Below are 26,816 nucleotides of genomic sequence, written 5' to 3'. Positions count from 1 at the left end.
AATGATAGGTGTGTCTCAGGGGTGTCAAATTTGCAGTCTGAGGATTAGATGCATCATGTGTTGGCTCCACCCCCACCCAGTTTAGCAAAAATGGGGGGGGGAAGTCCTGATACGTCACAGGACACCGCCATGAGGATGTGAGTTTTACACCCCTAGTGTGTCTAATACTTTAGAATGAACATGAAAGAAGAATTAAAAAGACTTGTTACGTTTGAGCAGGAGGATGACACACAAAGGATAAATTTCAATGGTGAGAAATATTTTAAATCTTCTGCTTCTGCAAGAAAAATGAATGATACACGCACAGGAAATCTAATTTAGCAATAGGACACTTGAAAAGAATTTAGATGTTTTAGTAGCTTGCAAATGGAACTTAATTCAATAGCGTGATGAAACTCTTAAAAGGTAAATGTTAACTGGGGAAGCACTGAGTCCAGATCACAGGAAGTAATTGCCCCAATAAATTAATAAACTAATAAACTAATCAAAGAGAGAAGCAACCTGGAATTAAACGTCCTAAGAGTGAGGACAATTAACCAATGGAACAGCTTGCCACTAGAAGATGTGGATGCTTCACCACTGGAGGTTTTTAAGCTTGAGCAGGGGGCTGGACAAGAAGACCTCCAAGGTCCCTTCCAGCTCTATTCTATTCCAATAAATTCTCTGCCTTGGTCAGCCCCATACTTGGAGCTCAGTGTCAAGTTATGGGCTCTGCAGTATCAAAAAGCATTGAAAAGGTGGTGAAATTCTGGGAAGGCTTTCAAGATAGCCACAGTACAGCAACCAAGTCCTATGAGAAATAGTTAAGAAACTGGGTATGTTTAGAGTGTAGAAGAGAAAACTGGGTGGAAGAGACTGTATGATAGCAATCTTCAAATATCTAAAGGACTATTAGACAGAGGGGCGGGTCTGTTTTCTACTACTGTGAAGGACAGAAGTGAATGAATTAGTTGAAACTACAGGTCCAATTTGTAAGTCCAATTTGGTATTAGTAGAAATTTCCTAATAGTCATAGGCTGCTCTTAGGTCATGGTGCATTCCCTGTACAATTGCCAACCATCAATGGCATGGCTGGCCCATTATTCTGAGGTGGGACGTACATAGAAACTGTAGGGAACATTAGTAGGGTGAGAAATATGAACTATTTCTTGGACTCACCCAATCCTTTCTTTCCTGCTAAAAGACTGCTATCTGTGATGAGCAAGGGTCAAAGGGACGAGAATTGGCCAAATCCTTAAAGGTGTCTTGTCTATGTCTTCAAATCATAACAAGTGAACCTATCCTCACAGTTTGCATGAACTCCAGGATGTATTGGATTCAGAATCAGATCAGAATGTTTTAAACAGCGAAGTTTATCCACTGAAACTTTTTCACGGCATTCAGGAGTCTTCAGAATTTGTTTTATAAAGGTTCCCACATTCCTGAAGGAAAGGAGAGACCTGTATATATATCAATAGAATTAATCTTGCCTCAGGTGCTATGGACAAGAATGTGCCAGTTTGACAAGCAATCCAAGACAGAACGAAAGGGATGGGAAGGCAGTAGAACTTCCGCAGTGGCCATGAAGAAATCTGAGTAAGCAGAAATACAGATAAAAAAGATGTTTCAGCAGAACAAGGGATCCTGTTAGAAGACTGCAAGTGGTTCAAGGATTTGGATAGTCATCGGAGACCCTGTCTTTGTCTCAAAATACAACCCAATTCCTCTGAGCAGGGATCTCAGCCTTATTCAGGAGTAGCTGCTCAAGATATGCCACGCCCCTCCTTTGTTCACATTGCACTCACAACAAACAAAAGCCTCTCACCTGAGTCTCTATTTTTTCCTCTGGATCCCTTCTCTTGCCTCCAGGGGCTTCAATAACCTGCTCCTGCAGCTCGCCACCCTTCCCACTGTTTCTTCCATCCACTGGTTTTCCCGGGTTCCTGAGCTGCTTCCTCCCACCTACCCACCTGGTGGGGGCTGAAGGGAGCTCCAGCCTGTCCTGTTTCATTCCCTTGCTTTCCCCATCACAGAAGGCTTGGAGCAACATGGTCTATCTGGAGAAGAAAGGAGACCACTGCGGGATTTCTGTCAGCAGTAACCTCCCCCCAAGCTAAAGCAGCCATCCCATGTACCCTGAAAGGGCCACATCAGCCCCTTGGCTGCACAGCGTCCTCTCTGAAATGCAGGGGCCGACGCTGTCCCTTGTCACCCAGGAGTCCGAGGCAACTCACTGTGGCCCATTCACCATGCCCAATTTCCCACAGGACAACTTGCCATGGGACAATTCAATGCTGTATTAATCATTTCATTCAGGTACTTTTATTATTGGTGACCATGTTTTCATCTAAATTATTGTAACTCTAGTATTTCCGGATTGACTTTATTATTGGCCATGGTAATTTAACTTTTCTACTTGTTGAATTCTCTCGTGCCGAGTTATCTCTTGGCCAGCTGACCATGGGGAGTTGGCAGCAATGGGTTGTCCCATTCCGGTCACCCAAGGCAACTGGTGGGCATTTGTCCATGTGCCAAAGGAGGCACCAGCATCTTGAAGCTCCTGCAGGAAACCTCCAGATTGGGACGAAATGGTTACAGAAGGTCCAGATTTGCAGAAGAGACACGTCAATCACCATTTTCTCCCACAAGACTCCTCCTTCCAATCTGTTCTTGTTTACCACTCAACTCTGACCCCCGTTAATGGGGCTCCCTTTTTTTAGCACACCTTAAGCCAGCCTCCTCCAGAAGCCAAATTGCAGCTTCTGGCACCTCATCTGGCAATGTGGGGAGGGGATCAATTAACACAGGGCTTCTACAGCCCTTCTTTTCCTTTCCGGGAGGGGGAAGAAAAAGAGAGGGAGAGGTTTTCCTGAAAACAGCCTCCTTTCCCCCAGAATTCAAGAGGAAGACTCAGAAAACGGCACAAAGCAGAACAAGGCCAAGTATAGTCGACGGCTCAGAGCTGCACAAGGCAACTTGTCTCGCTGTTGAGGACGTTGGGCCATTGTGCTTCATTAGGAAACAAAATATAAGCTTTCCAGTCCATTAGGGATGACTTTAGGAGTGAAAGCACATAAGACAGCGACTCACCTCATCAACAATGCACTGAAGTAACTGGAGAGGCTGTGATGGAAAGGGGTGGGGGGACAGGGGAGAGAAGTATTAGGCTATATGCAATATCTTTACATGGAGTGGAAAGGGAAAAAATCATTAATGCAATAAAATATAGCAAGATTAATCAACAGCAGCAAACTCTTATAAAAACATCGTGGCTCAGGATGTCCTATTATTTCTAATGGTACCTAATCTAATACAGGCAGTTAAAGGTTTGCTTTTTCCGCAAAATGCAATTTGCTAAGTTTAAAACAAGGCATTCAAGCATGCGAAGAAGCAGCCATCAGGAAAAAGAAAAGTGAATTTTTTTCCCAAACTCATAAAGCTTACCATTAAAGATCCCTGGTTTTTCTGAATCTGAAAAGGGGGGAAAAAAAGGGGAGGCAATATGTAATTAGCATGTCATAATCAAAATGACTCACTTGGACACATTATGATCACTGAGAGAAAATTATTGTATCGCTGGTGGCAATTTGTGGGCATGTGTTAACACAATTTACATAATGAAAATACACAAATGTTAATAGCTCGCTTCTCATTTATAGGCGAAAGTCAGCAGAATGTTAATTTCACACAACACTTTTTAGTACCCTCCAGGTTGTATTAGAATAGGGAGAAAAAGCATAATCCATTTCAAAAGGCTGTTTACGATTCAGATATAAATAATGTTTTATATTGCTAGATTGTGAGCACTGCGCTTAATGTTGCAATCATTGCTAATGTTATGAAGCTCACTCTTTTTAAATTAAAAACCGATTTATTTAAAATTGAAATTAAATCATAGTCAGAAATTAGAATTTTGGATTACTGCCAGGGTCTGCTCATAATCCCCTCTTTTTTTTTTAAGAAAACTTTAATTATGTAGCTGAACTATCTGCCTGTACTTGGTGAATACTAGTTGATGCTCCACTTTTGAGAGTTTACTACATGCTCTCAAACCCCATAGCTACTTTCCATATACCTACGTTAGGTTCAAGAAATGACTGTCTTTTGGGCAATCCCCCTATTCCCAATGACCTTGACGGGCGTCTGCAAGACTCAAGCTGAAATCGTACAGGGGTCTCCTGCTTGAGGAAGGGGTTGGACTAGAAGACCTCCAAGTCCCTTCCAAATCTATTATTCTACCTTCTATGGACAAATCAAATCCCTTCAGCAATCTAGCCTTGGTAACCTGCTCAGAAAGTCAGTTTTGCAGACAGGAGACCCATGTATGGACCAAGAGACCTGAAGGTGTCCTTCCGTGGGGGAAGTCTCTGCTAGCTGCCAGTAATCCATCCATCCAACCTTTTGCACAGATCAACGTGTCCCCTCTCGGTTTTATCGTATGCGATTGGACATCCCTTTATTTATTCACTATTATTTATAATCTACCCCTACTTTAAAAAGAAAAGTCTAAAAAGTCCAAACGAAGTAACAAAAACACTGTGAGATCACAAAGCCTACTTAAAAAGATTTCTGGGATACAAGGAAAGGCACGAACCTAAAACATCTTTATTTTTCTTGCAATGGTTGACCCTTCCCATTCAATATTCCCAGCTCAGCAATGTCAGAAATGATGAATGGCTGGTATGCTGACCATCGGCTTCATGGGCTCTTTCTTCCCAATTTGCTGGAGGCTTTCTCTCTTAAGTAAGAGTTTGCCCAGGTAACGATGCACAATGGAACCAAGCCCAAATCCATAGCTGAAAATACCCTCCCCCATAAGGGAGTGGGAAGGACAGACTTAGGAAAAAAAGGTTTCACTTGTACGTGTAGGCTTCAACCTCACGACCATCCACTTAGCAACTAAAGTTAAGACAGCGCAGAAACAAGTGACATACGACGGGTTCCCATGGTCATGTAATCACGATTTAGGCACTTGGCCACTGGTATGTATTTACTTTTCCCCGCTACTAATTTTATTAAGAAATATATTGAACAGGTCAAACTAATACGAGAACTTAATACAAAAATACATAAAAAAGAAAAAGGAAAAAGTAGGGAAAAATGCTCCAAGGAAGTAGTAAGAAAAAGAAACTTCCTCCTTCACCCCCAGCAAGTATATTCAACATTAAGAACTTATCACTGTCTCTTGAAATACAACCAAATGCATCTTCATTCCATACTTCACCCCGTTTCCTTTCAACTTAAATCTTCAGCTCTCCTTAGACATCAGCAAAGGCCCAGTAAAAATTAAGAGACACCTAGCAACATAAATACATAATCTCCATTTCCATTTAATCTAGATCCTGCTCATTCCTCGCTTTAATAATCAAAAGATGTTAGAATTGTTTTTGTTCCTTTTGACCAATATGGTCATGTTTGTTTTTAATGAACTCAAACCTTCTATTTAAAAGAGAAACATTAGAAAACACTTGTGTCCCTTTATCACTATAAGTAGGTTGTATAGTCAGCCAAATGTTTACACTGGATTTGGCACTTCTATCCAAGTTCTTCCCAAGGACCTGGGACAGGCAGTCGTTGTTTGATGGTGTTAAAAATTATGATCGTATATAATTATTATGTTAGATGATGAGCATTATAAAAAATATATAAAGTTAAAACATTACCAGAATTAGTAACCCTTATTTACATATAAAAATAACAGATATTGCAAGATAAGCCATTACACCCAGTGAAACATTTTTTAAAAAGCTATCCAGTCAGGATAACCATTAAGCATCACCAGAGATAGCAAATTGTTATTTATCCATAATCCAATAAATCAACTTTGTTCTTTTTTTCCTTCTTCCTCCTGGCCATCCTTCAGTCCCACAGATAAACTTCTGTTTTCCTGTTTTCTTCTTTGTCTCTTTTCTCAAAATTCTTGTCAGCTTTATCCATTTGTATTTTCTGCGTAGAAACTCCAGTGCATTTAGTTTCAAAAGGTAATCCAAAGTATTCCTTCGATACATTATTTATATAGGGTATTTTGTCTGCCATGTATTTATGATCGTTGCAGCTCCCAGAGTCACATGATCACCATTTAGAATCGAATAAATGAGCTGGAAGGGACCTTGGAGGTGTTCTAGTCCAGCCTCCTGCTCAAGCGGGAGAATCTATACTATTTCAGATAAGTTACTGTCTAGACTCTTCCTAAAAACTTCCAGGGATGGAGCACCCACAACTTTTGAAGGCAAGCTGCTCCACTGGTTGTTCTCCCCGTTAGGAAGTTTCTCTTTAATTAGCCTTCTCTCTTTGACTAGTTTCCATCCATTGTTTATTGCCTTGCCCTCTGGTGCTTTGGGATATAATTTGAACCCTTCTTCTTTGTAGTGGCCCCTCAAATACTGGAATACTGCTATCATGTCGCCCCTAATTCTTCTTTTCTCTAGACGAGCCAAACCCAAACTCTGCAGCCGTTCTTCCTATATTTTAGTTTCCAGGCCTTTGATCATCTTAGTTGCTCTTCTCCGAACTTTTTCCAAAGTCTCAACATCTTTTTTCCAATGTGGTGACCAAAACTGGTTGCAGGATTCCAGGTGTGGCCTTACTAGGGTTTGATAAAATGGCACTAATACTTCACGTGATCTTGATTCTATGCCTCTGTTTATACAACCCACTTGTGACCTTCCCAGCCGAAGTCTGACAAGCAGAGTCAATGGGGAAAGCTGGATTCACTTAACAACTGTAGCCCAAGAAAGTCATAAAAGCAGGCAATCACGGGAGGACTCACAGCTGCATTACTTAATGATGGAAATACAGGTCCCAATTCCTGTCCTAAGTCAAAGGACTTCCTGTATGATGATTCCCAGCAAAGAAACCTATGAGCCTTCTCCAGTCTAGGTATCTTGCACAGCAACTGGGAATGCTGGGAGCTGCAGTCCTAACATATCTAGGCAGGCCAAGTTAGGGAAGCCTGTACAGGTAGTCCTCAACTTATGACTACAATTGAACCAAAATTTTCTGTTGTTAAGCAAGACATTTGTTAAGTGACTTTTTCTTGATTTTGCAACCTTTCTTGCCACAGTTGTTAAGTGAATCACTGTGGTTGATTAGTTAGTAACATGGTTGTTAAGTGAATCTGGCTTCCCCGTTGACTTTGCTTGTCAGAAGGTTGCAAAAGGGGATCCTGTGACCCCGGGATCCTGTGATCGTCACAAATATGAACCAGTTGCCAAGATCTGAATTTTCATCCCGTGATCAGGGGGACACTGCAAAGGTCATAACTGTGAAAAATGGTCATGTCACTTTTCTCAGTGCCATTGTAACTTTGAAACGTTCACTAAACAAATGGTTGTAAGTTGAAGACTACCTGAATTACACTGCTCTGGTTTCGATGATAGTAGGAGCAAGGTCCACCTGGAGGCTGTGGGGATATGCCACACACTTTTCTTACCCCACCACCTATCTCCTGCATTGGGAACAGGAGGGGCAGAACACAACACAAGAGCGCAACTCGAACCAACACCCTATCTTGAATCCATTTGGAGCTGCCAGGCCCAAATGTAGCAGAAAATGCCACCTGGGGTTTTTAAAGTGAAGCATTTACACGTTTCCTCTTTATTTTACGTGATGCAACGTCCATTCCAGGTATCTGAATGCAGTCGGCTCTTCATCTGCTTCCAGTCTAGGTGGGTGGAGAAAGCAGGACATTTTGGGCAGTTTCAACACTAAGAAGGAAGGGACCCAGCTAGGATGCTCAGGTCATGGAAGAAGATGAGCTAAAGCCCAGCAAAAGTATTTCCTCAGGATAACTGAAGCAGTCAGTATAAAACATATAGGTCGGGAGGGTGGTGAAGATGTGTGTGTGTGTGCGCGCGCATGCGTGTGCACACAGATGGCAAGGCAGGAGGACCCGGAATATCTGGTGGCAGGGAGCATTCGGTGAGTAAATTGGCTTTCAACAAAAACACATCACCTGCTCCATTCCTTGTTGTGCGTTACACCTTGGCATTCCTGTAAATTCGGACATCTACAGAAAGCAAGCTGTGGCAAAGTCAGGTTTCAGTAATAATTTACTGAAAAATTTCAACGTTTTGCATTGCCACAGGAGTCCCCAGACTTGTTACGTTTCAACTTGTGGACTTTACTTGTGGACTTCACAGCACCGGCTGAGAAGTCTGGGAATCCACAAGTCTTAAAACTTGACAAGTTTGGAGACGCCTGCATTTCAGCATCTGGAACTGGTTTGTTTTGGAATCCTCCAGTATTGTAATACTCCAATGCTGCAGAAAATGATGGGCTGATTTCTCAATTACTGTAAGTCGCCAATGTTCTTCCTGCAGGAAGACTCAAAAGTTGGCTGTCTGTACAAGGTAGGTCAAGGGCTCCAAGTAGAGGTTGGGAGGGCTGGACTCTTCATCTGCTAACTCTGCTAAAAGACCTGATTGGAAGGACCAAGCTATTTTCCAGGGAACCCAAAGGGCATAAAAGGGTCTAATGAATGGAAACTGACCAAGGAGAGATTCAACCTGGAAATAAGGAGAAAATTTCTGACAGTGAGAACAATCAACCCATGGAACAGAAGTTGCCTTCGGAGGTTGTGGGAGCTTCATCACTGGAGGCTTTCAAGAAGAGACTGGACTGCCATCTTTCGAAAATGGTGTAGGGTCTCCTGCTTGGGTGGGGGGGTTGGACTAGATGGCCTACAAGGTCCCTTCCAATTCTGTTAATCTGTTACCTGTTACCGTATTTTTCCCTAAGCCTTTGCTGGCAAGGTGTTCAAACTTGGCTTCTCTAAGGTACATTTTTCGGTGCAACACAGTGTGGATTACTTTCTCCAATCCTGCAAACCTGGAACATTTCAGCAAACAAAACAGCCAACTCAACCAACGAAGCCTCTGCTTTTAGGTTACACTGAGGATATTGTTTGGTTAGATGTTTTAATGTAAGGGGCTAGATTGGGAGGGTTCTCCTCTTTCTGCCACCATGAGAAGCTCCTCTTGGGCTAGGAGGAATATTCTCCAGCTCTGGAGGCCTCAATTTGGTCATTCTTTGCAGCCTATTTCTGGAACTCTTTGTGGGCTGTTCTGACTGCTCTGGTCTTAGGCTCAGCTAGCCTTCTCTGGGTCCCATTTGGTGGGACTGAGCCAAGCAGAAACTCCACCCAGAAGCCTTCAAATAATTCCTGCAGCAATTACTAGTATAACATATATGAAATACACAGAAAACTTTTAAACGTTTCTATGAATGATTGTAATCTACTACTATTACTATAGGTAGCCCTTGCTGGAGTCTGCAATTATAGCTATAAGTTATGATGTTATAAAGTGGGTCACCACATGACTGGATCAAATTTTACAACCGTTTTGGGGGTGGCCATTAAGTGAACCCATTGTTTGTTATGGGGCAAGAAACCAAATGGAAAAAGCAGTTTCCAGCAAAACTGCTGTCATGTGTCGGCAGGGCTCCGCAAATGGCTGTAAACGCAAGCCAGCTGCAGAGCAACCAAAACGTAGTCATGTGACTGGGGTGGGGTGTGGTGGGGTGGGGAAGAGATGTTAAAATTGTAGAGCCTGGTCATAAGTAGCATGCGGGTGTCCTTGTAACTTTGGTCACTAAGCAACTGGTCATAAGTCAAGGACTATCTGTACTTTTGTTTTTAACTCTGGGCAAAGTCTGCACAGACTCAGAGTATGAATAATATACTGAGTGAAACGGTACAGTCTATAGACTCCCTGGAATGCTCAATAAAACACATTCACATTTATATCCAGAAGGAAGGGTCTACGCAGATCCTCAGCCATCCAGGCCACGGTTGTCCCAAAGGTGCTTTTTCAAAAGCCAACCGGGTCTTGATTTTTCTTGAAGAGGTTTTGCCTTCTCATCCAAGAAGCTTCTTGGATGAGAAGCGAAACGTCTTCAAGGGGGAAAAAAAGCATCTATGGGACATCCGAAAGGAAGGTTGGGTGGGAAAACTGGTTAAAAATGCAAGCAGTTTCGGATGTTTCATGTAATAGTTAAATTCGTGGACGTTTTGCTTTTGCAAAATATATGCTTGACCTGCACCCAATTCTAGTTCTTTATATCCTCCTCTGTTATTCTTCCTTAAACAATGACAACGACGACAACAACAACAACAAAAGCCACTTTCTTCCGTCAAGGGACTCTAAAAGAATTCCTTCTTTTGCAGCTTAGGGAACAATCCACCAGTGTTATATCCTGCTTTCCTTAATATTTGGCTCCTCTCCTGGAAGGTTCCTTAAATACAGTTGTAACAGCTCCTCAGTAACAAATCTGGTGGTATGCCAGATTAGCAGCTCATAAAACAAAAAGGGAAAATGAAGTGCAGTAGAATAGCATAAAGTGCAAAGTTACACTGAAAACATACTTGCAACACGTTCTTAGCTCTAAATACTAAAAATAAACCTGCCTTCCTTTGATTATATTAACATGACAATTCACTTCTATAAATAACCTGTTTTGGGATCAAAGCAACACTTGTTCTTTTTTTCTTCATGCCAACATATAAATCTCATACTAGTTGTGATGATGTACTTCTGCCTCCCTCCCTCGCTTGCTCTCTTCAGCTACCCAGTTATGGAAATACATGTAAAGCTATGGAAACACTTGGGAAATAAAAAGATAATCTTTCAAATGCCTTGTTCTGAACACGGCATTCAGAATTATGCCACAAAGCAATTCATTTTTTTCCACAGATCTTGAGCTCTGAAGGTGTACTATGCCAGAAAAGGCTGCATTGGGTTTCACTCTATTTGGGTAGCCCATGCTATCCAAACAAAGAGAGTGATATTATGCATCCTCCACTATGATATTACTGAAAAGGCATAATCTACCGTTAATTATATCAGTATCCATTCTACTGACTCATAGAAAATGTATCTAAGACAGTCTTATGTGCTGTAATGCAACAGTGTCATAACTCTTAAATAGGAAAGCTATACTGAATTTTAAACTATATTTTGGTAAGAACAGAAGATATCAGTTCATGAAAGTCTACATATTTTTAGGTGTTTTGCACATATTCAGTGAGAAAACTCTTATAAAATGAACTTTAGGTTTAAAAAAAATTGAAACAGTAAATAATAGATTAATTTCTTTATTTTCTGTAAAAACTAATAAAATATAGCTTTTCTTTTCTTACAATTCACCATGGAAAACAGCATTATGTTGACATCAACATGTGAACAATGTTTAATGTCTTTTAAATGGTTCCGAACAGTTATACATTAAATGGCAACAGATTTCGCAGTTATTTTGAAACTGGCTGTTTGCTGCTCTTCAATTATTCCACAAAATAAATGTTTAAATGATACTTCAATCATTTGAAAAAGGAAAATATCAGCAAAGCAGCTTTTCTAGTTAAACAAAATTATATGTTCTTTCTCTCTTCCTTTGAAAAGTAGCTCCTACATCAAAATGAAAACAGGCCAAACATGGTCAATATTATGGATTACACACAAGAAAAAGAGCCTTGGAGCTTCCTAGTACTAAGGAGCTGGAGCAACAGCTTCAATTAAAACCAGCCAATTACTCAGCCCTTTTAAGATGCTGCAAATAAATGAATTGCTTTTAAATGGAAGTCCTTGGATGGAGGGCTCTTTGACCCACAATTCAATTGCACTAACAGGAATCATGAGGGAGGAATTGCTGAAACAAAATATTTTTTTTCTCTCCCCCCAAAAGGAGAAAATAAAGGCTTTTGAATCAAGAGCTTTTTGCAAAATGTTTGGTATTGCAAAAGGAAGGCGGTCCATGGAGATTCTCAGTCATCCAGGTCATAGTTGTCCCAAAGGTGCTTTTTTCATTTCAAAAGACAACTGGACTTTCTTTTGTTTTTGCTTGAAGACGTTTTGCTTCTCACCCAAGAAGCTTCTTCAGTTCTGACTGAACGTGGAGGATGGAAGGATTTATATTCTTGCAGTCATCTGGTCATTAGCACTCTTTCTGAGAGTTGTTGAGGCCACCTGCAGGTTTATCTGTGCCCTCAGAGTCACCTGGATAGTGCAAAGGGGTGTGCAGCCTTCTTGGAACTGCAGAAAGGACAACACAGTCCTTTCCTTCCATTCTCCACCATTTTGTCAGAACCGAAGAAGCTTCTTGGATGAGAAGCAAAATCAAAGAAAGCCCAGCTGTCTTTTGAAAAACTACCTTTGGGAAAAGGAAAACCGGCAAAAATAGAATTTGGTGGACCAGTGTAGATTACTTCTCCACCCACTGGATTCCTGCCTGCTTCCTTTCCTTCCTATTGCTGGGCAAACCCTCAGCCCAACCTGGTGCTTCCATGTACCTCTGCCATCCCCTGAAAATACCACAGATTGGAGAAATTAGGCCGCACGGGAGCATGCAGCGCAGCGCTCCTGGGAAGTCTCATCAGGAATCATATTGGAGATGCCAGATCCTCAACTCCTTGGACCCATTTCAAATGGGAATCTAGGGTTTCACATCCCCCCCTCCCAAAGAGCAGTGTGCAACTTGTCTTTTTCAGGTCGGTTTTGTCAGCAGCGCAATAGCAATAGCAATAGCAATAGCAGTAGACTTATATACCGCTTCATAGGCCTTCAGGCCTCTCTAAGCGGTTTACAGAGAGTCAGCATATTGCCCCCAACAATCTGGGTCCTCATTTTACCCACCTCGGAAGGATGGAAGGCTGAGTCAACCCTGAGCCGGTGAGATTTGAACCGCTGACCTGCTGATCTAGCAGTAGCCTGCAGTGCTGCATTTTAACCACTGCGCCAGAATGCAATAGAATGCAATTTGCGCCCCTCCTGGGATACTTTGGATCCAGCCCCTCCAGACAGAATTAAGGGAAAACATCATCCAATCGCTGGGTCTACCCTTGGGAGACGGCTTGGGACCTTTGATTCATGCAGGAAGCCGTGGTGAAACCTATAGTTGGTCTGTCTTAAGCAGGGTGTCAAACTCAATTTCATTGAGGGACGCATCAGGGTTGTGTTTGACCTTGGGGGGCATGGCCAGCTTGACATCACTCAATGAGGCTCTGTTTTCAGCCGGGACGGCCTCCTGTAGCCCTCTGCTAGTGAAAACAGAGCTTGGGAGGGCCACTTGGGAGAGCTCCATTTTCATTGGCAGAGGGCTGCAGGAGGCTGTCGTGGCCAAATACGGAGCCCAGGAGGGCTGCACTTGGTCCTCCCTAGCTCCGTTTTTGCTGGCAGAGGCACTGTGGGCCGGTCCTTCAGTTTCCAGGAGGGGCCCACGGGCCAGATTTAAGCACCTCACAGGCCGGATCTGGCCTGCGGGCCTTGAATATGGTACCCCTGGTCTTAAGAAAGCTTTTTCGCATTGTTTACATGTCTTACATTGGCTGTCTTCTCACTGTTAGTACTGAGGATAGAGGGTGATTTTTAAAGGCCTGTTCAGGTGGACGTCTTTCCTTTGAGAAGATCAGACAGCAGACCCATTCCTCCTATGGAAGAAGATGCTTTATTCAGAAGCCAAGAGAGGGACTTCAGAGGAGGAGACGAGATGCCACCATTGTGCAATGCTGACTCGGGATGGGTTGGGCTTTAAATGCTGGGTTTTTAAAAACCTTTATAACATACATATATTTGGGGGTGATCTCCTTCCTGGTGCCCATCCAGTTTTCTGCATCACACTCTCCATTTTGCATAGTTGCAATGCAGGGGTGGGTTCCGGCAGGCACTACTGCCGGTTTGCTCGTGGGCCCAGTGTGCGCACTTGATGCGCACTATGCATGCATGCACAGTTTGGCGGCATGCCAACCACTGTTGCAATGTTTCTTTGGTTGGCTTTGCAAGGTAGTTGTAGTGTATATAATTTTTATTCTTCGTGATCATTTGAGATAAAACGGTGCTCTATCTCAATGAATGAATTCAAATATTATGGGACAGATGATAATTTCATCATTGTAGACCTTCAAATATGCACATTTGACCTCTCTGTGTGATTTAAGAGTCTGTTAGGGCCCATTTATAATCTTTTTTTAAGTGAAGAGAAAGTCCTGGAGACTCAACTGAAATCACATAGACCAGAATGACCAAGAAGCTGCTTGGAACAGGAAAAAGTTTCACTGTACATTTTTCTAAGATGAATTTCCAGGATAAAATAAAGAGTTTTGCAATCATCTCTTGCTCTTTGGATTGTGGATTTGTAAAGTGTTAATATGACTAAAATGGAGAAATTCTAACGTAGGGAGAACAGCTGAGCAACGTCTCCATTTGGAGGCCAGAGCGTAAACTCAGAAGACGAAGAGAGAGGCAGCTATTCCGACCCTTGTGATTATCCATCTTTGTGAAGGTACAACCTGGACTAGGGCTTCCTTCCCTAGCAAGAGCTGCCTGCTTAAGGCTCCATTTGTGCAAAAGATTCGCTCCTCCACCTTGGACCATCACCTCGTCCACCTCCATGGTGGGCTCTGGATCAGAGGCCCAGCCTTTCCACCCACAGCTCCTCTCAATTAGCTGCACTTGGGAAGGCGACGTCCCTTTACAAAACCAACCTAAACAAGGCCCTGCGTCCTCAAGCCCTCTCGATTACTCACACTTTTGTTTGCGTGGCACTGGACCTGGCTGCCTCTGTCCACGGCAAAGCAATATGTCATCATTTCGCTGAGCTAACCGGCCTCCCAGTCTTGTCCCTTTGAGTTAGGCGCAAGACAGCAACACTCCATCAAACCGTTTGGCCACAGCCAGGCAGGGAAAGGCTGGCAGGAGAGATGGGAAACGGCCGTTTGCAAAGCCTGGCTTGCAATTGGCCGTCATTAAAAAGGAGAACAAAAGTTGCCCTTTGGAAGGCAAAGTGCAGACAAGGCTCCTTGCGCTGGTCTCTCACCTTGGCAGATTTGCAATCAGGCATTTCAAGGCTGGCTTGATGGTTGTGTGAAAGGGCCCCTCTGCATTTGCCACTTCTTCCTTTTTTTATGGGGGGGGGGGAAGGGGAGAGCTTCTTCTCTCCCTCCCTTCTTCTACTTACCATGCTCCTTATTTGAAACAGATTTTTAACAGATAATCTTGCTCATTATAACAATATCTCGCTTGCATTTTATTCAAATAATTCTTAAAAACAGCTTTAAAAGCCGTTTGGAATAAACACCAAGCTTCCCATCAATCAAAAGCAAAAAAATTTCCGCTGGCGGTTGTATAAACATCAGATCAACTCACTGATGTCTTCAAGGATTTCAAACTGAACCATAAAAAACTCCATTAACTTCTGACAAAGAATGCAAATTAATCGCAACATGGGGTGAGATGAAATTAAAGGCTCTGTTCTAATCAATGACAAGGCAGGATGAAATATTTACTTCTCTCTCTCTCCCTCTCTCTCTCTCTCCTCTTCTCTAGGCTTTCTGTATTCAGGTTGGACTCCACAAAGTGAAGCTACATGGTAGGTGTGATTGTCTCAAACTTGGGACAAAATCAGCTTGCAGAGATCCACCAGCCACCCACACCCTCACCCAAATCTCAGGTGCACACAATTTGTTATTCACACTCTCTGGTGCCAGTGGAAGAAAGCCTGGCACAGACAGATGCACAAGGAACCCGAAATGACAGCTCTGCCCTCCGGAAGTGCGATCACTACAGGAAAATCTAGTACAGCCTCCAGGTGAAATGTCTGGTGCTCCATATGGAGCAGAGAAAATTAACAACAAGATGGAAATCTCACAAGCAGCAGGGAGCTGGAATTTTTTTTATGGAAAAAAAATGAAATTTAAAGATGAAGGAGAAGTAATAAATTAATGGGGTGTGAAAACATTCAAAGCTTTACAATACCAGGGGCACTATTTACTCAGATTTTTTTTAAAGAAGGAGGGGGCCAAGCATCCTCCCTTCCAAACTTCAAATCGTTTGATGTAATTTATTAACAAAGATCTGCAAGTGTATCCGAAAACAGGGGGAAGGGTCTTTAGCCAGATTCAGATGAAATCACTGGAATATATTCCTCACAATCTCTGGCAGCCAAAAAGCGGCATCTCCGCTCAGGGCAGCCAACGGATTCACCCAGCCACTAACCGGGAGCAGTTTAAGCACCAGCAGGCACAATTTCTAACTCTCGAAATTTCCTGATGATAAGACGTGGCCCTGCCTTGTGCCACCTTTTGATCTAATCGAGACAGCTGGTATTGCTGTAAAGGGAAGAGGCAACCTTTATGTCCTGCAGGTTTCTCCAAGACTTGACCCTTGCAAGAATCCTGCACAACTCCATATAGCTCTACAGAATTCTCTCCCGACTGGACCAGCAAGATTAGGTCAAAACCACACTGATACCACAAAATGCACAACCAGAGATTTGGGAGACAAAGTAGAAAATTGAAACTAATTTCAAAAGGAAGATTCTACGGTTTGGTTATTTAGATGATTCACTTAACACGTGGAACATGACTATATCTCTGTCAGGATAGAAGGATTTGTCTAAATCTCTTTTGGAGGGAACAAAACACTTCAAGTCTGGAATTTAAAGTGGCTAAAACTACCATTCTTTCAGAACATTTTTTAATCCTTGCCAACAAATGTGCGACAAGATCACAATTATAGATAAGCATCAAATATCTTCGCAATTTGCTGGATTTAGCAAACTGTGGCATTTGCTTGTAAAAAACACCTGGCGGTAGCAGTGTTTCATCTAATTATCACCATATTTAAATGTTTTCTATGCAAACTGACAATTGCAAATAAACTGCAAACGAAAAAAGGACAATAAAATTCACCCTATATCAGAAACAGCATCCTAATATAAACGTTTTGACATCTTGTTTTCATGCCTAGGAAGAGGGAGCGCATCATACATAAAGTATAGACAGAATTTTTAAGGGAGGCTCTTGTGCCCTGGGGGTTCTGCACAGACACTGGAGGCTCTTTATCCCTCTCTCTGATCGAGTCCTCACACGGTGAAAAGCAAACAGCCTGGTAGCTGTTCTGTCTGTTACCAAAACAAAGAACAGATGGAAACGGGGCTTCCTGCCTCAAAGAGATTCACTTTTAGACTCTTACACAAAGCAAGAGAAAGAGGAGGCAGAATCTGAACAGTGGGGCTGGTTCAAAGAGAAGTCGCACTTCACAGAGCTGCCACTCACATTCTTTCCAAGCGCTTTTGGGGGTATGTGGTTTTTTTTTGGGGGGGGAGGTACCTACCCCTATGTTGCAGTCCAGCTTGCTGAGAAACCCGAGGTTGTTGCAGTGCGATCCTGAAATGTTTTTGAGCTCAACTGTAGCTTTCGCTCCCAGACTGATGTACAGGTAGTCCTTGAGTTGTAACTGGCCATTTAGCGACTCTTTGAAATTATAACCAATTCTGAAAAAGGTACTTATGGCCTGGATTTGGAACTCTGAAGCTTTCTCCCCCCCCCCTCGGGGGTGGTGGTCCTGTGACTGAATTTGGGGCACTTGGTAATTGGGCTTGCATTTTCAGCCATTTACAGAGCCCTGTGGTCACATGACTGTGATTGCACTTTTCTTGCCGGAAACCGGCATTTACTGGTTTCTGGGCAAAAAATGCCCATTGCAGACAAAGGGTTTGCTAATTGACCACGGTGTTCACTTTACAAATGCCATGTCCACTTAATGACCACGGCAAAAAGGATTACAAAATTGGGTGCTATCACGTGACGACTCGCTTAACGACCAACATGATTTATGACTTCAACCACAGACAGGTTGATGGCCCCTGATGGTTATCTTGCTGAGGTTAGCCAATCCCCATTGTTCTAAGAAGTGCCAAGACGTCCTTCTTCTCCGGGGCTATCCAGAACAACAGGGAGAGTCCCATTTTCTTTTGCACATTCTGAATTTTGCCCATGTTGAAAGCCATCACTCACCTGTTGAACAGACACCTGGCTACTATTCAGCGTCCTTTGAAAGATCCCATTCGCTCTTGAGCCTTTCCCTACTTTGCTGGTCATTATAGTAAATATTCTTCCTCTGCCACCAGGCACTTTTGGATCCAGTATGTAGTATTTATGAATGAGAGCTATACAAGGCCTCTACACCAGGCAGCTGCTGGTTTAAGGACAACCACCCAAGAGCAGCAAATTGAGAGAAAGCATGGATTCAGCTACTAAATCTTCAAGTATCAGAGAATTAGTTCCATTTTTAAAAAAAAAAGTATTTCTAAACACAAGGAAGAGATCAAATTGCTTCCTATTATTCAATAACCATAGCGGTGAGGCATCTGCATAATCTAACCGTGCATAAATTAGTATGGTTCATTTGCATAATAATAACAAGTTAATAGATGCTTAAAGAGCACAGACCAACACTGGTTTTAAATCAGAGATGCCTCCCGGCCCTTTGGCCTTTATCAACGGGGAGGTTAGGAAAAGAGACTGCCATTCACCTGGGGAATAGGCTGCTGCTTCCTCTGCCGGTGCAAGAGAATTGTAACTTTGCAGTGTTGCAACCGCCTGAAATGATAAATGCATTTATGCCCCCAACGAATACAACAAAAGCTTTCACTAGGGTTAGGCATGGGCAAGGAATAAACATACCACTTCCAGTAATTAAATTTTGAGCTGTATATCGCAGGATTTCTCATACTCTTAAGAACCACAATTGTCATTGGAGGGTTTGTGCAGACAAAGCCAGGAGCAAAAATGGGCACCCCACCTCTAGGGAGGGGTCTAGGCCAACTTGCCACGACTGGCCAAGGGAAAAGAGTTGCATTAATATCAAAGAAACGATGGGATAGAATCTTAAAGAGAGGATGCAAAAGGAGGGGTGGGGGCAAATGAAATGTTGAATGACAAAAATTACAGTACAATGCTCTTGACATACGACCACAACTGAGCCCAATATCCTTGTTGTTAAGTAAGAAGTTCGTTAAGTGAGTTTTGCCCCATTTTATGACCTTTCTTGCCATGGTTGTTAAGTGGATGGCAGCAGTTGGCGAGTTAGTAACTCCGTTGTTATGTGAGTCTGACTTCCACATGGACTTCGCTTGCGAGAAGGTCGCACAACCTGTTTTAGTTGTGATGGATATTATTGTAGAGAATGAAATCCATAAAGATTCAGCTAAATAATAAAATCCAGCCTGGGGCCAGGACTCTTTTGGGCTCCACCCTGTGAGGAAAAGGCTCTGAATATTTGAAGAAATATGTGGAATGTTTCCATATGGAGTTCACGTGAATTGTTCTTGGTTTTTCATTTAAATGAGATGGGGGTCAAGGAAAAAGTGGTTTGGAAGGATAAGAAACCTGCTCGATATGGAGTGGTAACTATCATTTAGGGTTAATGGAGCTGCAAAACCTGAGCTTGGCCTATCTAGAGTTATTCAACCTTGGCAACTTTATGAAGTGGGGACTTCAACTCCCAGAATTCCCCAGCCAGTTGCTGGCTGGGGAATTCTGGGAGTTGAAGTCCACACTGCATAAAGTTGCCAAGGTTGAAAAACACTGGCCTATATGGCAGCTCCCACCTATCGCTCCACAGGTAGTCCTCAACTTATGATCATAATGAAGCCTGCTCATTACAGTCGTAAGTCGTGACTGCTGTAAAGGGGGCAATCCACCTGACCTACCTGAGTTTACAACCTCTTTTTGCGGCAGCCATTAAGCGAATGGCTGTGGACGTTCAGTGAACCCATTACTCCCTATTGGGTGCTTTTGCCAAAGGCCATAAGTAAATGCTAGTCATTGTCGGCTGCCTTGTGACTCATTATATTATTCCTTATGGGAAACATTTGCTTGGTTCTCATCCTTTTCGGTACTCATTACGCCTCCCGGAATCAATTAACAATGAGTACCAAGGTCCCACTGTAGTAGTACAGGTAGTTCTCGACTTACAGCAGTTCATTTAGTGACCATTTGAAATTATAACGGTGTTAATCATGTGGTTTATATTCAGACGCTCGACAACCGATTCATATTTATGACAGTTGCAGTGTCCACGGATCATGTGCTCTCCTTTTGCAACCTTATGACAAGCAAAACCAATGGGAAATCTAGATTCACTTAGCAACAGTGTTACTAATTTAACAACTGAGGTGATTCCCATAACAACTGTGGCAAGAAAGGTTGTAAAATCAGGGCAAAACTCATTTAACAAATTTCTCACTTAGCAACAGAAATTCTGGGCTCAATTGTGGTCATAGGTCAAGGAGGCCTACCTATCTTCCACCATCACTCCCATCCTTTTATAAAACATGGCATTCCTGCAGAGTCAGTGGTGGCTGAACCGGTGTGCAAAAAAGACTTTCTGCAACATCCAACCACTCCTCTCTGTCAATCCTGCTGGTGATTTGATAGAGGGGTGCCTATAAGCAGAGACAAACTTCTTTTTTCAAGTAATTTTCAAGGCCAATCCAATAACAAGAAATATGCACAACAAGTTCTTCTTTCTGAAAACCAACCCAGACGTGGAAAAGAACGACAGGAAAGGTGTGGAGGCTCTGGGCATAAGCCACAACCACCAGTAACCGTGGCTGGGATTAGTGGCCTCCGTCCTCTTCCAACCACATCTTCCAACCATAACAAACTCATATAAAGAGCTTCATATATAGAAGCATTTGTGATCGCAGTTGCTTTCTTCTTTTTCTAAAAAAAAATGAAATTCTCCTTAATAGCTGTGGACTTCAAGTCCCAGAATCTTCCTGGTCCAGATCTCGCTGCTTTAGCAGAGTAAGGAAGATATTCAGAGATGATTCACACCCTGATCAGTGTCTCTTTGCACTTCTACCATCGGGAAGTAGACATCGAAGTATAGCCAGCCGAACAAAGAGGTTTAAAGATAGTTTCTATCCTTGGGCTGTGAGACTTTTAAATACAACCAAAATCACTCCATGCACATGCTAGCTTTTTTTTCCTTTTCCTTTTCCCCCCCCCGTTCCTGTTATAATTTTGTACCAGTGAGGTTAAAACTAATTTCATTGTATTTAAGTACAATGACAATAAAGATTATACTTTAGAGCAGCATTTTTCAACCTCGGGAACATTAAGATAGGTGGACTTCAAATCCCAGCATGCCGAAGGTTGAAAAACGCTACTCTAAAGACACCGGATTTTGACACATATCACTTCCAGCCAGCATGTTGAAGGGAATGCAGAAAAGCAAATTTGCTTGGCTTCAAACTCACTATAAGCTCGATATTGAATGTATATATGTAAAATGCATGCAGAATGATTTACGCTGTTTAAATCTTGTTAGAAGGGAAAGTTTGAAGAGATTATTTTAAAATAGAAGGTAAACTGATTCTTGCTGAAACTATTATTTGAATATGTGGAATGATCTATGCTATTTAATTTTTATTAGAAGGGAAAGCTTGGTGAAATTATTTTGAGCTAGATTTTAAACTAATGTTTGCATAAATTTGATAGTGGCAAATATTAGAGAAGCAAGGGATGAGGGTAAAATGCATGTGGAATGATTTACGTATATTGGTGGGGTGATACTGAATGTATATACTGAATGATTTACGTTGTTTAAATCCTATTAGAAGGGAAAGCTGGTCGGGATCATTTCAAGATAGAATGCAAACTGATTTTTGTGTAAAGTAATACTTGATCCACGCTGCTTAAATTTTACTAAGAAGGGAAAGTTTGGTCAGATTATTTTGAATTATTGTTTGAAATTAAGGTTAAGAAAGGGAAAGTTTGATTATTCTTCTGTAAAGTAATATTTGAATATGTGGAATGATCCACGCTGCTAAAATTTTAATAGAAGGGATTATGTTTGAGTTAGATTGTATATTGATGTCTATACAAATTTGGATAAATGTTTATCTGAATACAAGGTTAAGGAAGAGGAATGGGAGAGTCTACAGGAGGTCGGGGTAAATAACAAAGAAGCAAGAGACGAGAATAAAATATAGATAGAATGACTTATACTATTTAAGCATAGATAAAGATGGGGGGCTGAGCTTAACACAAAGAGTTTCTTTTTTTTTTCTTTTTTCTTTGTTCTTTTTTTTTTTTTGTTTTTTTTTTTTTTTGTTTTTTTTCCCTTTAATATATTACTTTTATTTTTAATCCATACGAACGTAAGATACTTTAGATAGAAGGCAGTGCCAGGTGTGGGCCCTGGGAAGTCGGGAGGAGTAGGGATGGGGATTTATGGGGGGTGGGTGGGTGGGTGTTAACATAGTCGCAATAAGAACAAGAATGCACTTATATACGGTTGTTCTTTTTTTCCCCTTTTTTTTCTCTTTTCTTTCTTTATATATATATATTTTCCTTGGTTTATTTTACTTTTTATCAGATTATAATAAACAACACTTGAATAAAGGAATACACCAAGGAGGGAGGTAGAGGGAAAGAGGAGGGAGGAGTAAGGAAGGAGTAAGGGGAATGCAAGGAGGGCGTGTTGGGAGTAAGGGGAGAAGGAAGGTTTGAGGGGAAAGGGAAGTAGGAGGGGAGCGTTAGAGGGAGGAAAGGAAAGTTGGAGGGGGTAGATGGGGTGTATGGAGGATGGAAGTGTCAGGTGGGGTTGTGAATGATGAGTTGTGTTTTCTTTTTTATTTTTATTTATTTATTTATTTATATATTTTTTTTTCTTTTATAGCAAATACCCTGTATGTAAGTGATTGTAAAATGAAATGTGAAAATGAATAAAATAGTTTTAAAAAAGGTTGAAAAAAAAAAAAACTCACTATAAGCTCCACTCCGGGAAGCAGTCTAAGAGGGATAAAAAAAAATCCTGGACCTTAAAAGGAGAACAGAATCCAGGGCGGTTTTGGACAACTCTGAAGTGATTGCTTTTTGATTTAATACGGCAGATTTATATGAAGCAGGTGGAAAGACTGACACAATTGCTTGTTGCAACTTCATCCACAGGAATCAATGAGGCAGCAAGGAACGTCTTACCTGAGGATAGGGGAACCTCCCGAGAGCAAGCTGGAAGAGAAAACAATGGTCTCGTTAGAGAGATTTGCATTAGGGGTTGAGCAAAAGGAAGGGGGTTGAGAGGGGCTCACGATTCAGAATTGCTCTGAGGGCAAAAAGAGAGTGAACGAGAGAGACAGAATGAAAAACAAACAAACCTTAACAGATAAAGCGAAATGCCAATATTTGGAAAGGCTGTCCATAAATGAGCAGCAGATCTGTTAAAAACCTCTATTTGTCTGCCTGCCTGCCCAGCCAAATTCTCTGCTCGTAAACAAAATATGGGCCTTTTTCAATTCTGTGGCCTCTTTGTGCATTTCAGTTGCTAAGAGATTCGAGCCATTTGGACGAGAGCGGACGGTCGCAATGAGCATGCAGGAAGCGCCAAGGCGCTTGGACAGCCTCCATCCACCGTGGAAGCCGAATCCTGCCTTTTGCTCTTGAAAGTCAGCATCCCGGAGACCTTGGTGTTGTGCTCCCTCCACTCTCCACTGGCTCGCAATTCAGACCCACGGTGACGGATTCAAATCCTCCCTTCGAGCTCAGGCACTTGCTGGTACTGCTTTTCGTTACGATGTTGATTTTGAGACAGAAGGACTCAAAGGTTCACCGGCCCAAGAAGGGCACCTCCTCATTGCCTTGCGCCCCACGGACCCAGGAAAATGGCACATTCAATGGCGGTCCTTGAGTTGCCACCGCAATTGGGACCAGAATTTCCATGCCTAAGGAAAGTGAGTTGCATCCAATTTTACGACTTTTTCTTTGCTCTCTTGTTATTGAATGAGTCCGTGCACTTGCTTTTAGTGCAGGGGTATCCAAAATTGGGAACTTTAAGACTTGTGGACTTCAACTCCCAGAATTCCCCAGCCGTCTAGCTGAGGAATTCTGGGAATTGAAATCCACAAGTCTTAAAGTTCCCAAGTTTGGACATCCCTGGCTTAGTGAATTATGCGGTTATTAAGCAAATCTGGCTTCTTCCCACATTAACCTTGCTGGGCAGAAGCCAACTAAAAAGGCGGCAAGTGACGATCACATGACCCGGGGGGGGGGTGCAACTTGACTGACAAGCATCATGTGATCCTGGGGATGCCATGACATAAATCACTGTCTTCTGTGACATTTTGACATCGATCGCTAAAGAAATGCTTCTCAGCCGAGGGCTACTTGTCTACATTCCTTGGCTTACTACAGTCCGTTTAGTGACCGTTTGAAGTTACAACAGCACTGAAAAAAAAGGGATTTATGACCGTTTTTCAGCCTCCTGTGGTCACATGATCAAAATCCTTGGCAGCTGGTTCATATTTATGACGGTTGCAGAGTCCCAGGGTCGTGGGATCCTGTTTTACGACCTTCTGACAAGCAAAATCAACGGGAAGCCAGGTTCACTAAAGAACCATGTGGCTAATATAACAATTACGGGGTTAACAACTGTGGCAAGAAAGGTTGTAAAATGAGGCAAAGCTCACTTAACGAATATTTCGCCTAGCAACATAAAATTTGGGCTGAATTGTGATTGAAAGTTGAGGAGTCTCAGCAGTGGTGGGCTCCTCATCCTGGTGCAGCCGATACGGTGCAACAGGTCCCAGTGTCCACCACATGAACACGCGCAGCACCCGCGCACACGTGTCCTTACTTCCTGCGATGCTCTGTGACGCCTCCATGATGCTCCAGCTGCTTGGCGGAGCGTTGCGCAGGCGCCATACGCTCCGTGTGCGTGCACAGATGCACCAAAGACCTCGAATACAGATAAGGAGGGTGGGCGGGCATTCCAGAGGACCGTACCGGAACGGTACCCAGTGCTCCCAGGCACTGGTACACCCGTACCAGCGCATACCGCCTGCAACCCACCACTGGGTCTCGGGTGCAAAGTATGTTGTGAACACAGCAGCGGTCTGGGCTGCTTGCTCTTCTTCTGCATAAAAGCCGCAACGGCAGATCAACATTTCGGATGAAAATGGCCTTTTCAAATAATACTCAAATGAATGCAGATGAAAATTTACGCAAATCACCCCACTTTATGCAAATATATTCTGAGTGCAGAATTGGGTTTTCTCGATATAGAAATGATTGCCGTGGACTTCTGATGACAATGTATTTTCAAAGTCCAGGGCTCTGGCTTGAACAAGGCAACCCTAAAGATGCCAGCCAGGGCGAGAACCTTTGTCTGACTGGGCTGTGCCAAGGGCTCCCCCCCCCCCCCCACTGCCCCAGTCCAAGATTGTCAAGGTAATCTGTAATCTCCCCGAAATAGCCTGCAGATATGTCACTGTACTAAATGTGTTTCAGATTTAATGAAGCTTTAATGTCCTTTTTAATTTTGCCTGTTTCTGTATCACCAGGGGTCGAGCAAGGCAATCAACACTCAAGAGGATGGTTTGGTTTAAAACTAGGAAAAACTCATTTGCTTATGAGTTGCACTGTATTTTCTTAATTAAATTTACTGAGTAAAATGGTTTTAAGTTCAGCCAACCAATGACCTCTGTATGTAGATTTAGATTTATAAATAGGCTAACAGCTAAAGCATGGAAGCCAAAAGATGGGGCGGGGAGGGGGGGTTGGGGAGCTCTTACATAAAACAAATTAGGGCTTTGCATTGTTGCTGCATAACATGAGCAGTGTGGACCTCCACTGATTTATAATCCTCAAAAGGGAGCTGAAAACAGGAAAGCGTAGAAGAGAAGGCCATCAAGAAAGTCTTGATAGCACTTCGTAAGTTTTCCGCTTTGCCTCTGGAATCCTCCTGGCTGAGCACATTTGTTCCCCAACCCAGAAATATCTTTATTTTAAATCCTACTCATATTAATTTGTCGCCCTCTGCTCCAGAACCTTCTTTTAAAACAGAGTTGCCTGCCACAGGCTGGGGTTGCAGGAAGAGGCTGCTCTCTTGACAATTTGCAAGACAATGCAGAAAACAGGCAGTGGCTGGACAATAGCTTCATTTGACCAAATGACACGCATCTTCTCACCCTCACTTATGAAAGTCCTCAGGGAACTACCCAAGTAGACGATGTTGGTGAAGTCTAGAAAGTGTGACCTCTGCTAGCAAGACAGGACCAAGGACACCAGGCCGAACCACAGGCAATAGGAAGAAATTGGTAATTCTAGCTCCAAGCCAAAACAAGGTAAGATCTGAGACAAAGGAGCCACTGAAGACATTTCTGAGTCTCTGTGAGGTGTCAAGGTATTTTTCGGAGTATAAGATGAACCTTTCCCCGCCCCCTCCCAAAAAAGAAGGTGAAAATCTGGGTGCATCTTATACATTGAGTACAGCATTTTTGGCCTCTGGAAACTCTGTCCCCTTCACAAAAATAGATGTGCATAGGCTTTGGAGGGCCTGCAAAGTGTTCCTGGGGGCTGGGGAGGGAAAAATCAAGCAAAAGAAAAAGGCTGTTTTTTGCTTGTTTTTGCCCTCCCCAGCCCCCAGGAGCACTCTACAATCCTCCCAAAGCATTTGCATGCCTTGTTTTTTTTATGAAAAACGGGGCCATTTTTTGCTGGTTTTTGCCTTCGCCCCAGCCCCCAGGAGCACTTTGCAGGCCTCTCAACCTCTCTGCATGCCCCATTTTTCACAAAAAAATGTAGCATGCAGAGGGTTTGGAAGGCCTGCAGAGTGCAAAAACCTTTTTTAAAAAATTTACCTCTTCAAAATCTTGGTGCGTCTTTTACTCCGGTGCGTCTTATGCTCTGAAAAATACGCTAAGTGTGTGTTTGACAACGAGGATACTGAACTGATAGATAGTATCTGCTTTTTAGGACTAACTAACAGAATAAAGGAAGCAGCAGTCAAGAAATAAGCCACAGACTAGTACTGCTACTGAGTCCTTGGGAAAGATATTCAAATGCCATTCAATGCTACAAAGTTCAGTTACATCTGAACTTTGTAGTTTGGATGTAACTACAAAGACCAGGATTGTGCAAGCAATGGCATTCCCTGTGTCACTCCATGGAAGCGAGAGTTGAAATTTGTAGAAGTAAGATAGGAAAAGTACTGTATTGTTGGAACTTTGGTGTTGAAAAAGACTCCTGAGAATACTGTGGAAAGCCAAGTAAACAA

The 26,816-nt window shown here is 42.6% G+C and overlaps 1 protein-coding gene across 6 annotated transcripts in view; it reads right to left on the bottom strand.

Moving 5' to 3' along the window:
* Nucleotides 1-26,816, bottom strand: part of MAP2K5 (mitogen-activated protein kinase kinase 5) — a 177,315-nt gene that overhangs the window by 50,292 nt on the left and 100,207 nt on the right. For 3 of the 6 annotated variants that reach the window (XM_032232589.1, XM_032232590.1, XM_032232598.1), the window contains exons 17-19: nucleotides 22,745-22,774; nucleotides 3,424-3,450; nucleotides 3,070-3,102 (exon numbers count right to left, since the gene is read on the bottom strand). In XM_032232589.1, the coding sequence (XP_032088480.1) occupies nucleotides 3,070-3,102; nucleotides 3,424-3,450; nucleotides 22,745-22,774 (90 nt within the window). Of the gene's footprint in view, nucleotides 1-3,069; nucleotides 3,103-3,423; nucleotides 3,451-18,285; nucleotides 18,353-22,744; nucleotides 22,775-26,816 lie in introns of all 6 variants that reach the window. The other 3 variants (XM_032232593.1, XM_032232594.1, XR_004256607.1) reach the window with 2 other exon arrangements.

The sequence above is a fragment of the Thamnophis elegans genome, chromosome 16 (assembly GCF_009769535.1).
Source record: "Thamnophis elegans isolate rThaEle1 chromosome 16, rThaEle1.pri, whole genome shotgun sequence".
NCBI lineage: Eukaryota > Metazoa > Chordata > Lepidosauria > Squamata > Colubridae > Thamnophis > Thamnophis elegans.
This window is presented reverse-complemented; position numbering and strand designations above follow the sequence as displayed.